This window comes from Rhinopithecus roxellana, chromosome 14 (assembly GCF_007565055.1).
Source record: "Rhinopithecus roxellana isolate Shanxi Qingling chromosome 14, ASM756505v1, whole genome shotgun sequence".
NCBI classification, from domain to species: Eukaryota; Metazoa; Chordata; class Mammalia; order Primates; family Cercopithecidae; genus Rhinopithecus; species Rhinopithecus roxellana.
This window is the reverse complement of record NC_044562.1, coordinates 30,759,246-30,774,194: the sequence shown is the minus strand read 5'-3', so window position 1 is coordinate 30,774,194 and position 14,949 is coordinate 30,759,246. Positions and strand designations below refer to the sequence as shown.

The 14,949-nt window shown below is 50.3% G+C and overlaps 1 protein-coding gene across 4 annotated transcripts; it reads right to left on the bottom strand.

Moving 5' to 3' along the window:
• Window positions 1-256: 256 nt before the first annotated feature.
• PRKAG3 (protein kinase AMP-activated non-catalytic subunit gamma 3) lies at window positions 257-9,656 on the bottom strand. Of its 4 annotated transcripts, XM_030916650.1 has the most exons (15): window positions 9,585-9,628; window positions 9,200-9,239; window positions 8,907-9,054; window positions 8,616-8,771; window positions 7,844-8,247; window positions 6,386-6,467; window positions 5,870-5,928; window positions 5,699-5,744; window positions 5,440-5,494; window positions 5,115-5,241; window positions 4,797-4,962; window positions 2,408-2,445; window positions 2,092-2,238; window positions 1,514-1,746; window positions 257-944 (listed from the first exon to the last, which is right to left on the bottom strand). In XM_030916650.1, exons 4-14 carry the CDS (start codon window positions 8,767-8,769, stop codon window positions 1,630-1,632), a joined length of 1,395 nt encoding a protein of 464 aa, XP_030772510.1. In that variant the 5' UTR covers window positions 8,770-8,771; window positions 8,907-9,054; window positions 9,200-9,239; window positions 9,585-9,628; the 3' UTR covers window positions 257-944; window positions 1,514-1,629. The 4 variants fall into 4 exon arrangements, with proteins under 4 accessions (XP_030772510.1, XP_030772509.1, XP_030772511.1 ...); XM_030916649.1 differs by lacking the exon at window positions 8,907-9,054 and having other exon boundaries at window positions 8,616-8,789; window positions 9,585-9,656; XM_030916651.1 differs by lacking the exon at window positions 8,907-9,054 and having other exon boundaries at window positions 7,844-8,103; window positions 8,616-8,789; window positions 9,585-9,656.
• Between the last annotated feature and the right edge of the window lie 5,293 nt (window positions 9,657-14,949).

The window sequence follows — 14,949 nt, the reverse complement described above, 5'->3', positions numbered from 1 at the left end:
ACCCCACCGAGCTTAACCCCAGGAAAAGGTCAGGGGGAGACTCTGAATTGACTGAGATTAATTTCTAAAACCTGGTGAAACAGGGTTCCCAATAGAAATTACATTCTGTGTTAGAAAAATAAAGTTATGCTTCTTGCAGTTTAGAGTTTGTAGGCTGAGTTGTACCTACTATATAAGCAATGAATTAATATTTTCTTTACAATTTTGTAAAGAAAAGAGAAGAAAGAAATTTCAGTAAAATAGCACTACATGCAAAAGAAATGCCACTTGCGATATTTGTCAAATTTCCTTTTTGTCTTTGAATTCAGAAAGCACAAGGCTCTTGCCACAAGTTCAGGTCAAAGACTGCAGCACTTTGAGTGAAACCTATAAAATCTAAGTTCGTGGATTGTTCCTTTTGTTGTGTTTTTTTCAATTGCTCATTCATAGGGGTCCATATACAAGGCCATCCATCTCTGGGGACACAGAACACTGCTCACTGCAAGAGCTAAGGAGTTTTCTGGACAAGAATGGAGGGAGGACCCCCACCTCCAACAGGCAGTTCTATAAATAACAGCTGCTCCATGGTGGCCCCTGAAAAGCAGCATTTCAGCAGCCCTGAAATGACAAAGCCTGGAGAGTAGGAGGGCAGTGGCGACGCTGCTGGGAGCAACAGCTGGGACTCCCAGGAGCTGAAGGCTGGAGCCATAGGTAGCCCAGAAATCGAGGAATCCAGAAGCCCTGACTAAACCCACTGGGGCCGTCTGACCCAGTTAGGTGGCAAGGGGATGAGTGGGCATGGAGCACAGATGGCCCTGGGGTAATCCTAGTGCCTCTGGTTCAGGGACCTCCAGACTTGACTCAGCTGTTCTCCTTAATTTCATCATCCCATGGTGCACTGGGCATGTCCGAGGGCTTCTGGGAACACAGGCAGGGCAAGGGCAATCTGGGAGGGCTGAAGAAGCCTGTGAGGAAAAGAAAAGGGAAGATGGTGACCACATAGGAGGGGCAGCTGCCTTTCCAACAGGGGGCTCTTGCCAGCCATGGCGAGTAGACGGAATCTGTGCCCATCCTCTGCAAGCCCCTAGCAAACATGTGACCAGGAAAGAGTCTGAGATCATGTCACATTTCCTGAGATGAGCATATAGGTAGAAGCTCCTTCCTTTAAGCTTTAGTTCTTACTGGGGATGGAAATTCCATCCAACAAAGGTTTATATAGCTTGCTTCCTTCTAATGGAATTTCTAGCAGGTGGGAATTGAATTGTGAGGGAACAAGGAAATCTTCCCAGAGTGTCTGAAGTCACATCGCTGTCTTAGCCTTTAGCCGGGGCTCTGTCCCTCCCTCCTAGGAGAGTCTCCATGACCTCAGCTGAAAATGGGACAAAGTGGGGACGTGCAAGTCCTTACACTTGTAGTTTTCACAGGGCTGCTCAGCTTTGAGCTTGGCCACTCCCATCCTCAGAGTGTCCCAATCTGAGATCCAGGAAATCAGGAAGACTAAGAGGCTGGTGTCATGGCCCAGGGCAGAGCCTACCTGAATCATAGCTGAACCAGCAAATGGGGGTGGGGGAAGATGAAGGCTGAGTTCTCTGGCTCCCTTCATTGTCTTCCAGGTGTGGAAGAGGATTGGGATTGAGGACTCGGATCTTCTCAGGCCCCGAGGGCATCGATGCCAGCAGGGCTGAGCACCAGTGCCTGAAGGATGTCGGAGAGGGAGACCACGCCCAAGAGATGCTGGGTCTCGTCCACTAGCACCAGCCGGTGTACCTGTGGGTTTGCAGTGTTCAGTGAGGGGGCAGAGCCATGGGGCTACAGCAGCTACTGAGGTTGGTGCCAAGAATCAGGAGAAAAAACCCACCATCACCTGGGGAGAGAGTGTCTCCTAGGAGCCAGTTAGGGATGGCTGTGATCGGCCTTGGGCGATCAGCTGGCAGTGACCCCTGGCATAAGGGGCCCATGGGCAGGACAAAGTGCAGGCCAGTGTGGGCACCAGGAGTTGGTCATGAAATGGAAGGATAGGTCAGGTGCCCCGATGTTCAGGGATGGCTGGAGCCGTGCATGAGAAGGACTGGGCTATATGTGTTGCGGGCATGAATGGAGGGCACAGGGTACCTGCTCCTGAGCAATCCTGTCGATCACTTCCCCCAAGCTCTCATGGGGTTGGCAGGAAAGGACTCCCTCCAGACATAGTGTCCTCTGCCTCAGAGCTTCTCCCACACTCATGTCCAGGTGGTTGTAGGTTTGCTGGGCAGCCAGGTGCTGGGGCAGAGAGAGAAGCATGGCTCCTAGTCACCCCCTTGCCTGGGCTCCTACCCCACAGATGTCAACCCCTGCATACTTGTCAAGGTTCCCCTGGTTGACAGACGCCCCCCCCTATTCCCACACCCTTAGTCTCCCTACAGCATCCCGCCTTTCCAGGGATACTTACGATCACATCAAAGCGGGAATAGAGTCCCACGACCTGACCTGCAGAGAGTGGCGGGTGGGGGCAGGGAGAGAAAGATAGGGAAGAGGCTCCGATCAGAACCGGGGTGCTGTGTAGAGGGCCTAGGGCTATTTGCATCAGGGTGCCACTATCAGAACCCAAGGATCAAACTTAGTGTCCCAGAGTGAGACAACCTGACATCGAACATCCTGAGGAAATGGAGTGTGAGTAACACGGCATCGCCTACGAAATAGTCTAGCCTGGAATTTATTGCCCAAATCTCTTCAAGTCTTTAGATATAATTCCAGTTTACAGGAAACACAGGACTAGAGAACAAAGTAAAGGCCAGCTCTAGAAAGCAAACAGACAAATCTGGATGTGGGGTATCCTATAGGACAACTGACCCAGGCTTTTCAACTCACCCATGTCATAACAATTTAGGGGGAATGGGGTTTTTCTAGATTTAAAGAGATTTAAGGAACAAAAGACACGAATGTAAACCATGGACTTCAGTTGGGTCCTGTTTTGAACACATCAACCATAAAAAATACATTCCCTTGGGAGGCCGAGGTGGGCGGATCACAAGGTCAGGAGTTCAAGACCAGCCTGGCCAACATAGTGAAACCCCATCTCTACTAAAGATACAAAAAATTAGCCAGGTGTGGTGGCATGCACCTGTAAACCCAGCTATTTGGGAAGCTGAGGCAGGAGAATTGCTTGAATCCGGGAGGTGGAAGATGTAGTGAGCCAAGATCGCACCATTGTACTCTAGCCCAGGTGACAGAGCAAGACTCTGCCTCAAAAAAAAAAAAAAAAAATTCTTGGCCAGTCGTAGTGGCTCATGCCTGTAATCCCAGCACTTTGGGAGGCCAAGACAGGTGGATCACTTGAGGTCAGGAGTTGGAGACCGGCCTGGCCTATATGGTGAAACCTCATCTCTACTAAAAATACCCACCCCCCCAAAAAAATTAGCTGGGCGTGGTGGGGGTTGCCTGTAATCGCAGCTACTCAGGAGGCTGAGGCACAAGAATCGCTTGATCCCGGGAGGCAGAGGTTGCAGTGAGCCGAGATGGTGCCACTGCACTCCAGCCTGAGTGACAAAGCGAGACTCTGTCTCAAAACAACAACAAAAAAGCCCAAAGTTCTTGAGGAAATGGAGAAGTGAGAGTAAAGATTGGATACCAGACAATAATATGAATTATTCATGGTTTTGTTTGGTGGTATAAAATGCACTTTTTTTTTTTTTTTTGGAGTCTCACTCTGTCAACAGGCTGGAGTGCAGTGGCGTGATCTTGGCTCACTGCAACCTCTGCTTCCCAGGTTCAAGCGATTCTCCTGCCTCAGCCTCACAAGTAGCTGGGTCTAGAGGTGTGCGCCACCACGCCCAGCTAATTTTTTTTGTAGTTTTAGTAGAGACAGAGTTTCACCATACTGGCCAGGATACTCTTGATCTCTTGACCTCGTGATCCGCCCACCTTGGCCTCCCAAAGTGCTGGGATTACAGGCGTGAGCCACCGCCCCTGGCCAAAAATACACTTGTTTTAAGAGGTGCAGACTAAAATGTTTAGGGGTGAGATGACATGATGTCTGTATTTTACTTTGAATTACTTCAGAGAAGAGATGAACTGTTTATGGCAATACAGTAACAGTAGTTAATCTAGGCAATGGATATAGGTGGTTCATTATGCAATTTCTTTGTACCATTTTTGTACGTTTGAAGTTTTTTATAATCAAAAATAAATTGAAAAGACTTCTTGATATCTATCTTAACTATGGTAATTTTAGCTTTGAAAGATTTCACAGCCATCATTCACCCAAAGAAACAATCTTGTTCCTCTAGCTCTTTTTCAGTGTAGGAAACTGAGGTCTGGCTAGGGGCCCGAGGTAACCACGGCACATTTTACTTTTTACATTTTATTATTTCGTTATTATTATTTTAGAGACAGGGTCTTGCTCTGTTGCCCAGCCTGAAGTGTCACTGTATGTAAACTCAAACTTCTGGCCTCAAGCGACCTTCTCGTTCTGACCTCTTTCAAAGTGCTGGCATTACAGCCGTGCACCACGTGCCTGGCTCCATTTTAAGATGAACTAAAACTAAAATCTGCTGCTTCCTCTCACTATGCTCATTTTCGTGCATATAACCTTTTAAATCCTCCTGTGAAGTCAGAAAGATGAGTGTTGTGAAGAATCCCATTTCACAAAGGAGGAAACTGAGGCACAGAGAGGCTAAGCAACGAGCCCAAGTCTCAGAGCAGATGGAGACTTCTAATCAGCAGTCCATCCTATACCCCCCACAGGGATGGCATGGGAACCCCTGTCCTTCCTATATTCTCCCCCACCAGGTTCTCCCAGGCCCCAGCCCAGCCCAAGCCTCTCATCCTGTGGTGGGTACCACATTCGTTGACCACAGGCAGTGCAGACACACGCCGATCCACAAAGATGTCCAGTGCAGTCAGGATGGGTGCTGTCTCCAGCACCACAGCCAAGTCTCGGAATGTGCCGATGCCCAAATCTTGGATAGTGCGGTAGAGGAAGGAGGGCCGGGGCAGCAGGGAACCCTGGTTAGGAAGGGGACCCGGTGGAGATCAGGGATCCAGCAGCTTCAAGAGGGCTCCCAGCTCCTCCCCGCGATTCCTATGCTGAAGACTCCTCAGGCCCTCTGATCACCTGCCCAGGTCTCCCCCTTCCTCCCACCTGGGCCCAGGCTCACAAAGATGTGCAGGAACTTGAGCAGGCGTTTGTGCGTGAGGATGTGGAGTACGTTGCCTGACACCGGGTCCAGAACAGGCAGGCGATGGATCCGGTTCTTGATGAGGGTGTAGACAGCTTCAAACAGGCTGTGGAGATGGGAGCAGTGAACCTCGAGGCAGCCTGGGGAGAGAAACCCTCCATCCCAGCCCCCTAAAAAGGAGGGCAGAGCACCAAGGCTCCCTTGTCCGTGTGTCGCCTAGGATGAAGAGGTGAGTTCAGAGCTGAGTGGGACTGGGGAAGGGGACTGTGGGAGGAGGCGCAAATGAATGAGCGGGGACACCCACCTGTCATTAGGAGAGATGGAGACCAGAGGCTTGAAGCAGCCTTGCAGGTAGATCTCTGCAGAAAGAGCCAGAGTCAGGCCAGGGGAGTCGGTCACCTGCCTCGCCTTGCAGTCCCAGGCAGCTTCCCTTCCTTCAGGCACCCGGGGATCCTATTGTCCCTCCCCTGTTAGCTCCAGGACATCCTCCCTGCCCATCCTCCACCTTAGGCCCCGGTTCACCCTCACCAACAGCCCCTTTCCGGGTTCCTCTACCCACTCACCCCTCCAGGTCTCAATCTTATGTTGTTCAATCTCATAGATCTGGACCTAAAGATATCAACAGGACTCCAGAAGTCAGACAGACATGGACTTCTAGGGCACCAGGCTCTAGGAGGACTTCCCTCCGCACCCACCCCTCTGGGTGCTTATAAGATTCCCAGCCCACTCCTCACCAGGGGGGACCTGTAGTAGCGATGCAGCACCAGGATGAAGTCAGTGATGGTCAGCATCCCTGCAGGGGAGGGGCGGGGAGGAGGTCAGCTCGGGGCCTTTGGGTGGGAAGCAGGTTGAGGATCAGATCCCCTCCCCACCCTGCCAGTTTCCTTGCACTGAGACACAGTGGGGACTGTGGGAAGAGGACAGTGGGACAGCCCCACAGGCCTGAGAAGTGGGGCTCTTTCTCTCCTGCCTCCCCGCATTTGCTCCCTAGCACCTACGGCATGGGGCCATGCAGTAGCAGAGCTGGAAGGTGTCAGCTGATCACAGCGGCTCCACAGATGGAGAAATTGAGCCCCAGGGTCTCCCAGCTGGCCACGCAGACTCGGGATGGACTTTCCCCCACCCTGGTCCCTGGCTGGGCTTGGCCTGAAGCCAAGCTTGTGGTATATCAGAGATTGGTCCCAGAACAACCGTACGAGGTCCCCACCTCCCCTTCTCCATCTCCCTTCACCTCCCCAGCCTCTCCTCACCCACAAAGCTCTGCTTCTTGCTGTCCCACAGAGGGGCTGCCCGCACACCGTTGGCCACCAGAGCAAAGAAGGCCTTCTTGATCTGAGGGGCCAGGGAGAAGAGTCAAGGGTGGGTCCTGAGAGACCCTCACCCTCCTCTCTGCCCCTCGGTGGGCACCTCCCATCTGCCTGCTGTCCCCTCCCTGTCTCACCCAGGGTTCTTCCATGGGGCCTTCTCCTGGACCCTCCTCTACACCAGCTGGCCTGTCTTTCTCATGTCACAGTACACGCTAGACATGATCGTTGCTGCAGACATGTGGTACATAGATAAGGCTGTGGCCTGAGACACTGAGCCCCTCACCTGGCACACCAGGGAGTGAAAAATTCTAACTTCATGTTTCCATTTGGAGGGCATGTGTGTACAGACACAGTCTAGTTTTTGATAGCCTAAGTACCGGAGGCATAGTTATTTCCATAACATTTGCATATCAACATACTGTTTTATAGATAAATACTTTATTGACTCATTTTGTGCCTTGTCCTAAACAGTACTATCTGCACATGCTGGTTATATTTTTTAACACACCCTAAAACAAACACAAAGCTACTGAAATAGGCATATTTGTTCATGAACCACTAGAATCAAAACATATGCTATGGACAATACATACACCATGTTTTGGGAAAGGCTGCATGGCACAACAATGATAAGAATAAGATTATAGATGTTTATAGCTTAGCCTAATGGAAGAGAAGGTGCCAGAGCTCACTATTTTTTCTGTTGCCAAGAGTCCCCTATTCTTTGTTCTAAGTGACTCTGAAATGTCTTTTTTTTTTAAATGGCGTCTCTCACTGTCACCCAGGCTGGAGTGTGGTGGCACAATCTCGGCTCACTTGCAACCTCCACCTCCCAGGTTCAAGCGATTCTCTTGCCTCAGCCTCCTGAGTAGCTGGGATTATGGGCACCTGCAACCACGCCCGGCTAATTTTTTTGTATTTTTTTTTTTTTAGTAGAGATGGGGTTTCACCATGTTGGCCAGACTGGTCTCGAACTCCTAACCTTGTGATTTGCCCACCTTGACCTCCCAAATTGATGGGATTACAGACGTGAGCCACTGTGCCTGGCCTCTGCAATGTCTTACACATACTTTGCTCATGCTTTATACTGGGTAGTCCAAGAATCCTCTGAACTATGCAGGGTGCAGCAGGCATTTTGATCCCCATTTTAGAGACAAGAAAGGTAAAGTAACTCAAAGTCCTACAGATACTAAGTGGCAGAGCTGCGATGACAATTACGTGTGCTCACAGAGAGTAGAAGCTCTCCCTCCCCGAAGTGGCCTCCATAGTGCTAAGAAGGAGTCCTTTCAGGGGGCTTGCAGGGGCACCTGGCTTGGCAGGGCATCCTGCAGGGTGGGAGTGGTAGCTGCAGCACCATGTGGATGGAGAGCAAGTGCAGGTTGGGCAGAACCATGGCCTCACCTCCAGCGTGGTGTCGAAGATGACCAGCTTGGAGCTAGTTGCCATGGCATCATAGCAGGTGTGCTCCTGCATGAAGCGCATGTAGATCTGGGCGCCAGGTTTCTGCAGTTCGTCATCCCAGCCCAGCTTGGGAAACAGGGCTTGTGGGGACGGGCATGGGGCAGGCCTCTCTTCAACCAGGCCTTCTAGCTCATACTGCCAGGCCTCTGTGGCTGGGAACTCCGTGGCCAGCTCCACTTCATCTGTGCTGGAGCCTGTAGCTGAGGCTATACAGTCAGAGGGGAGGCAGTCCCACCCTGTTGGTGGAGTGCCTACTCTGGCAGGATCAGCTTGAGCCAAGGGTGCGGCCTTAGGGAATGTGGCCTCCAGCCCGGTGGACTCAGCAGCTGGCCTGGACCAGGGACCTGTTTGGGGGAGGAGAGGAAGAGGACAGTAACTCCATCTTCCAAAGCACGTTCTCATCTGCTGTCGCCGTTCATCTCACAGCAGCCTTTGGAAGCCTGGATGCTGTGGCCCTATTTTGCAGGTGAGAGGCTGACCTGAGAGTCACCCCAGATAGTGGCTCTGTCCCATCTTTCTGAGTTGGCCATGTTGGCCCCCGGCACTGCAGTGCAGTTGTTCTCTACCACGTAGGGAGACTGAGGCCACAAGATGAGGGTTGAGTCCAACTCTGTGTTTTATGGAAGGAGCCGAGGCAGAGCCCAGATCCAGGCTCTTCTGGGACTTCCCACTGCTCTGGCTCCCATCTCCCCAGAACTGGCCTTGGCCTCACCTTGCCCCTGACCCGGTGGCTCCCCTTCCTTCACTGCCTCCTGCCTTGTCCATCTCGAGGACTTGGCCCTCCGTTTCCTGCGGATTCTTTCTGAGCTGCTGGTCACAGCTGGTGATGGCCATGAGCTGCTGTCTTCTTGCTCTAGGAAGCTCATCTCTGGAAGGGGAATGGGGCCTGTTTGATTAATAGGGAGTAATACAGAAAAATCAATTCAAATGTTATTCATAATCTTTAGGATTTGCAACCTTCCAATGGGCTTTTTTTTGAACATATTTCTCATTTAAAACTTACAGCAGCCTTATAAGGCAGTCATTATTATCATCCCCGTTTTGCTAGTGGGGACCAGAAATTCAGAGAGGTTAAGCAATTTGCCGCAAATCACACAGCAAGTGGGAAAGTCACTTCTGAAACGAGGAAGGAGGAGGTGAGGGAAACACACCTGGGGAAAGGAGGAAGAAGAATAAGGAAGGAGGACCAAAAGGAGGAAGATAAAAGCCAGGCTGGGAGGGAATGTGGCCCCAGAAAAGTGGGGACAAGGAAGTGGGGGAAGAGGCTAGGCCCCAGGGAGGGGGCAGTCTCCTTACCTTGATGCTCAGAACCCCCAAGGCTGCTCCAGGAAGGGGTCTGTGGGGAGAAGACTTTCTGAAGGAGTGGGGAAAGTGCCTTATATTCCCAGACGCCTTCTCCCTGCACACACGCCCACATACCCATGCACACCAATACACATGCTCAGTCACACGGCCATACACAAACACACACAGAAAGACACACATCCAAACGCTCCCAAGCACACAGAACCACACACACTCACAATACATATGCCCAGACACGCACATGCCCATACTCACGAGAAAATCCAGACCAAACACACACCAAAAGACACACACGCACAGACACACATTCACAGCACGTGCTCTCAGTCTTCTGGCCTCAGCTGCGCCGGCTCCAGCTCCCCTGGGACCCCCATACCCTGTGCAGTGCGTGTTCCAGCTCTGGCTCCATGTGGCCAGCCCCTGACCAACGGAGAGCAAGTGCGCGACACTGTGGCTGGGCCGCACTATTCTGGGCCCGGCCCCGGGCACCCTGCCCTGCCAGGATCAGTTTCTCTCTGATTGGGTGTCAGGCAACGAGAGGGAGGGGCCCCTACTTGCTCAGCTGCTCCAGCTCCGAAGGCTGGGGGCTGCTGGGAAGGAAGGGGCGCACCTGATAATCTGGGTGCTTGGTCCTCAGCTGCCTTCTGGGTCATTGAGGACAAGCTAGAGGAACCCTGTACGGGGGAAGGTGGCTTGGAGCATGTGGGAGCATGGGCGCTGGGCAGAGTTGGGCTCTCAGAGTTCTGAGCCCCTATTCCAAGGGCCTCCCTCATCATTATCAGGCACCAAAGCAGGGAACATGGAGGCAGGTCAGTGTAACTGTCTTCCTTGTTCTAATTTCAGTAGAGGGTGGTGCTGGAATTAGAAAGGGCAAGTTGCAGCCAGCTCAGAGTCTAGAGATGAGGCAAGGGGTTTGTGGGTAGTTCCAGGAGAGTAGCCAATGCATGTCCAGATGTTCAGATTTGAGTCCCTGGAGCCTGTCCCTCTCTCAGGTGGAGGAGGTGGAGTGGGTGTTTCAGGCAGGTGAAGAGCTGTGAGAATCACCTCGAAGGCGTGGGGAGCACTCAGAGCTCCCCGCAGGGGAAGAGACACCTGTTTCCACCTGTGGTTGGGAGATATGTCTGGGTGTGCAGGTGTCCCAGCCCCCATCCCTCTGTGAGTGCTGTGCCTACATCCCTGGTGCCAACAGGATCCCAGCCTGGCTCCGGCGGCTGCCACCCCCTTCCTTGGCATTCCTGGAGCCTGAGTCAATGTCCGGATTGGGAATGCTGACCCAGCTGCTCCGGCTTTCCTCTCTCTGCCCCTCCCTTTCTATCCTCCTTCCAGCCTCTTCCATCCCAGCCCTGGCCCTGGAGTGGACACTCAACAACAGGCTGGTGGATTTCTGGCTGAATTTATTACATGTGTTTTCCATCAACCCTCAATGTTCCTACTCTGCCAAGGGGGAGGGTGAAGGAGAATGGAGTCAGGAGGACAGCCTTGGCCAGGGCTGTTCCTGTGGTCCCCAGCCTTTCCCAAGGACATCTGCTCACCAGACAGTGGGAACTGGCTCAGTGGACAGAGATCAGCGTGACAGAATTTCCTTCACACTAAGCATGTTTTTTCAAATGGACTCAAGATAGCCACCACCAGTTTGAGAGAAAGGAGAGTAGGAAGAACACCAAGTCCAGAGTATTCAAGCATAAAAATAAGGTCTACCTGAAGCCATTGGCTGTGGTTACTCAAACATGGAGCCAATCAGAAGGCTTCTAAGATTGTGAGGGTGTTGTATTGGCAAAGAAACCATAAACCTGATCAGCAAAGCCTGGTTTGACACCACTTCCCTTGCCTTATTCCCAGCCCTCCAAATCCGCACCAGCAGGAAGAGGGCTGTGAAGGCTGGAAGGACTCCAAAAAGCACAAGTTTGCCAGTGCAGGACAGAGGGTATTGGATAAGGAACAGCTTCCCAGCAGGCAAAGCCAGAGACTACATAGGAGAGTGGAGAGGGGAGACCTTCCCAGAGAGCGGAACCAGGAGTGGTCAAATGTGCTGACCAAGAACTTAATCCACTGCCAGGAAGGGGCTTCGCCATTCCTGCCCAACCAGATTTGATAATTAAGATCCAGCAGCTGCTGGGTGTTTGCCATTCTTTCAGTTGCAAGTGGATTTTTTTTTTTTTTTGAGACAGTGTCTCACTATGTTGTCCAGGCTAGTCTCAAACTCCTGGGCTCAGTGATCCTCCTACCTCAGTAGCTGGGACTACAGGCACATAGCAGTGTGCCCAGCATGAGTAGATGTTTTCATTGAGCTTACCCTCTTCTTCTTCCCCTGTTGTCTGTGGGGAGTAGGGGGTGCAAATCACCTGCCTGTTAGTTTTTAGGTCACCAGACCATGGGGTGTCCATCTATGTGGAAGAAGGAACTGCCCACCCCTGGACTCTAAGCTGGGTGCCATCCCCAGATGGAACTCTGACTTGCCTCCTTTTGAAGGGCAGTAACTGTGTTTTTTGTGTGGGATGGCCAGATGGGTGAGCTCTAGCAGAGCAGTATCTCTTCTCCCCTTCTTCTGCTATTAGTAAATCACCACAATTTTAACTGAATACAAGATTATATTTCCCAGCTTCTTTTGCAGATAGTATGGCCATGTGACTAAGTCTGACCAATGAGATTTGAGCAGCAATGTTATATGCATATATATTACATGATATAAAGGTGCCCTTAGGAGGAAAGGGAACCCTTTCCTACTGACTAGAATTACAATACGATGGTGGGAGCCGGAGCAGCAAACTGAACCCAATGATGGAAAATGCAGTTTGAAAATGATAGAACATCCCCCACCCCTGTGCTGGTCTGCCTACCTCTGGATTGTTACTTTAGAGATAAATAAATTTCTGTCTTGTTTAAACAGCTGACAAATTGAACCTTTGTTATAGCAACCAAGCCTCTCTCTAACTAATACATCTATGTTGCAGGATTGAGGTAGGATTAGGAATCACATATGTAGATAATGACCCTGCATGTCCATGCAGTGCTTAGTGTCTACTGCACACTGTGCAAAACACATTACATGCTGTGTCCCATGTAATCCCTTGCAACCCTATGAGGGAAATACTTTTACTATTACAGTTTTACAGATGACAAAACCAAGGCATAAATAGATTAAGTAACTTGATCAAAATCTCAAAGCTAGTGGGATGGAGCCAAGAATCAAACGCAGACTCAGGCATCACATTTATAACCACTAAGCTTTATGGAACACACAGACCTGCTCCCTCTAGACCTCCAACTATGAGACTTTGAAGGCAGGCAGGCAGGCACCGGAGGGCTCTGACCCTTCAGTAGCCATCTCCTGCTATTGTCAAGGTTGCGGTGGAGGAGGACTCCAGTTTGGGGTAGACACCAGTGCTGCTCAACACTAAAAGCATAGTGACTTCCCAGTTTTCAAGAAGAGCTCTGCCCTGCCCTTCCCCTGACCCTGCACCTGCCCTTTGCCTCTCAGATCTCCCACCCCGCTCTGACCACAAGCCTGCCCCCACCCATCCTCTGGCAGGGCAAATCAGCAGAAGGTACTTGCTTCAGTTGGGTAATAAATACTCCTTGGGTGATTGATTTCAGCCTCTGGGCATGGCATCATATTTCTTGAAACCCTACTTCTTGGCTCACTCGCAGACTGGGTATATAATAAGGACCCTGCACACTGACCCTAGGGTGAATTTGGCTGCTATCTCTGGAGATCTGATTTGTCTTGGACATGGGGTTGGGGATCCTGTTTAAGTGTTATTTTTGTATCAGAAGGAGGAAAAACAGCTTCAGGAGGCCAAGAGAGTAGCCTAGATGAGACCCATTACTGAATAAATCACAAATAGGGTCCCCTATGCCAGAGCAGTTGGGAGGCTGAGAGAGCAGCCTTCATATCCATCATGGGACACAACTGCTCTGTCCTGTTTGTGTGTGGCTAGATGGAGCAGCACCTGTGCAAATGTCTCAAGGGCCTGGACAGAACCAGCACCTTGTCAATGCAATTTAGTCTGCACCACAGGCCACATTACTGAGTCTTTTTCTGTGAGCTATTGGGAACTGTAGTGGACAGTTGTTGCTTTTCCATACCCAGTATCCATTTAGCCCTCTTTTGGCAAACTTCTATGTTTTCCTTTAGGAAACCACATTCCCTCAATTCACCTGCAGCACATGATTTTCAGAAGGGCTCAATTGTGCTTTCCATTAAGTATTCCTCTGGTTCACATGTAGCCAATTAGCATGCCAAATACCTCTGGCTACAGTGAAGTGGGCATTGACAGAATTAGTCCAATGGGGTGAATCCTGGGACTTTTGCTGGAGTTAGAAACTCTTTCCCACTGCCTTTGGAACTGTGAGGATATAAGTGTGGAGATTCTGGATGCTACCATGCAGAGTGGAGCTGCCTGAAGATGAAAAAAGGCAAAATAGCCACTACAACTAAAAAGACCAGGTTCTCCTAACATTCATTGCATCCCCGGAACAAACTGTAGCTGAAGACCTACCACTTGGTTTTTGAGTTACATGAACCAATAGAATGGCTTTTTTGCTTAATGCAGTTTGAATTGAGTCTTTTGTCACTTGCAGCTGAAAGAATTCTAATTGATATCAGAGTTAACAAAGAAACAAAAGACTTGGCCGGATGTAGCGGCTCATGCCTATAATCCCAGCACTTTGGGAGGCTGAGGCAAGCAGATCACCCGAGGTCAGGAGTTCGAAATCAGTCTGGCCAACATGGTGAAACTCCATCTCTATTAAAAATACAAAAAATTACCTGGGCATGATGACGCATGCCTGTAGTCCCAGCTATCGGGAGGCTGAGGCGGGAGAATCACTTGAACCTGGGAGGCGGAGGTTGCAGTGAGCCAAGATCATGCCACTGCACTCTAGCCTGGGCAACAAGAGTGAAACTCCATCTCAAAAATAAATAAATAAAAGAAAGAAACAAAGAAAGAGACAGAAGACTCAGACACCCTCAAAGGCTTCTGGGGGATGTTCTGTCATTGCTTTTTCCTGAGAAATAGTGCATATTTGAAAAAAAACGACTAGAGTAAATCAATAAGCTATCAATGAGGGTAAAACAAATACTTGGAGAGGCTGGCTGTGGTGGCTTATGCCTGTAATCCCAGCACTTTGGGAAGCCAAGGCAGGAGGAAAGCTTGAGCCCAGGAGGTCAAGACTACCTTGGGCAACATAGTAAGACATTGTCTCTGCAAAAAATAAACATAATTAGCCAGGCGTGGTGGCACATGCCTATAAGTCCCAGCTACTTGGGAGGCTGAGGTGGGAGAATTGCTTGAGCCCAGGAGGTAGAGGCTGCAGGGAGCCAAGATGGCACCATGGCACTTCAGCCTGGGTGACAGAGTGAGACTCTGTCTCAAAATTAAATAAACAAATAAATAAATAAATAAAGTACTTGGAGAAAACAGAGTAAATGAAAGAGATTAGAATGGGACAAGGTTATTAAAGGAAGGCTTCCTAAACAAGGTGAGTTTGGATATAGAAATAGTAGTAATGACAACAGAAACTATTTACTGAGCCCTGATGATGTCCTGGAAAGCATGTTAGGCAGTTTACGTATGTGGTAGAAAATCTTTCATGATAGTATCCGTGTCGGGGAGGGCACTTTCTGTTATCCGATAGACCCTTTCTCACTTAATCTTGGAGAGTCTTAATTTATTGCCTCAGGGAAGAAATGACACAATGCAAACAGGAGTATCTTCTGGCTTTGAGTTTGCAAAGTGAGG

Excerpts from the sequence above, each read along its gene's own strand:
- PRKAG3 (XM_030916649.1), bottom strand. The coding sequence starts at position 9,617 with ATGGAGCCAGAGCTGGAACACGCACTGCACAGG. Across the intron at positions 8,248-8,615 it reads GCCACCGGGTCAGGGGCAAG|GTCCCTGGTCCAGGCCAGCT; the intron begins GTGAGGCCAAGG and ends TCCCCCAAACAG. Across the intron at positions 5,495-5,698 it reads TAAGATTGAGACCTGGAGGG|AGATCTACCTGCAAGGCTGC; the intron begins GTGAGTGGGTAG and ends CTCTTTCTGCAG.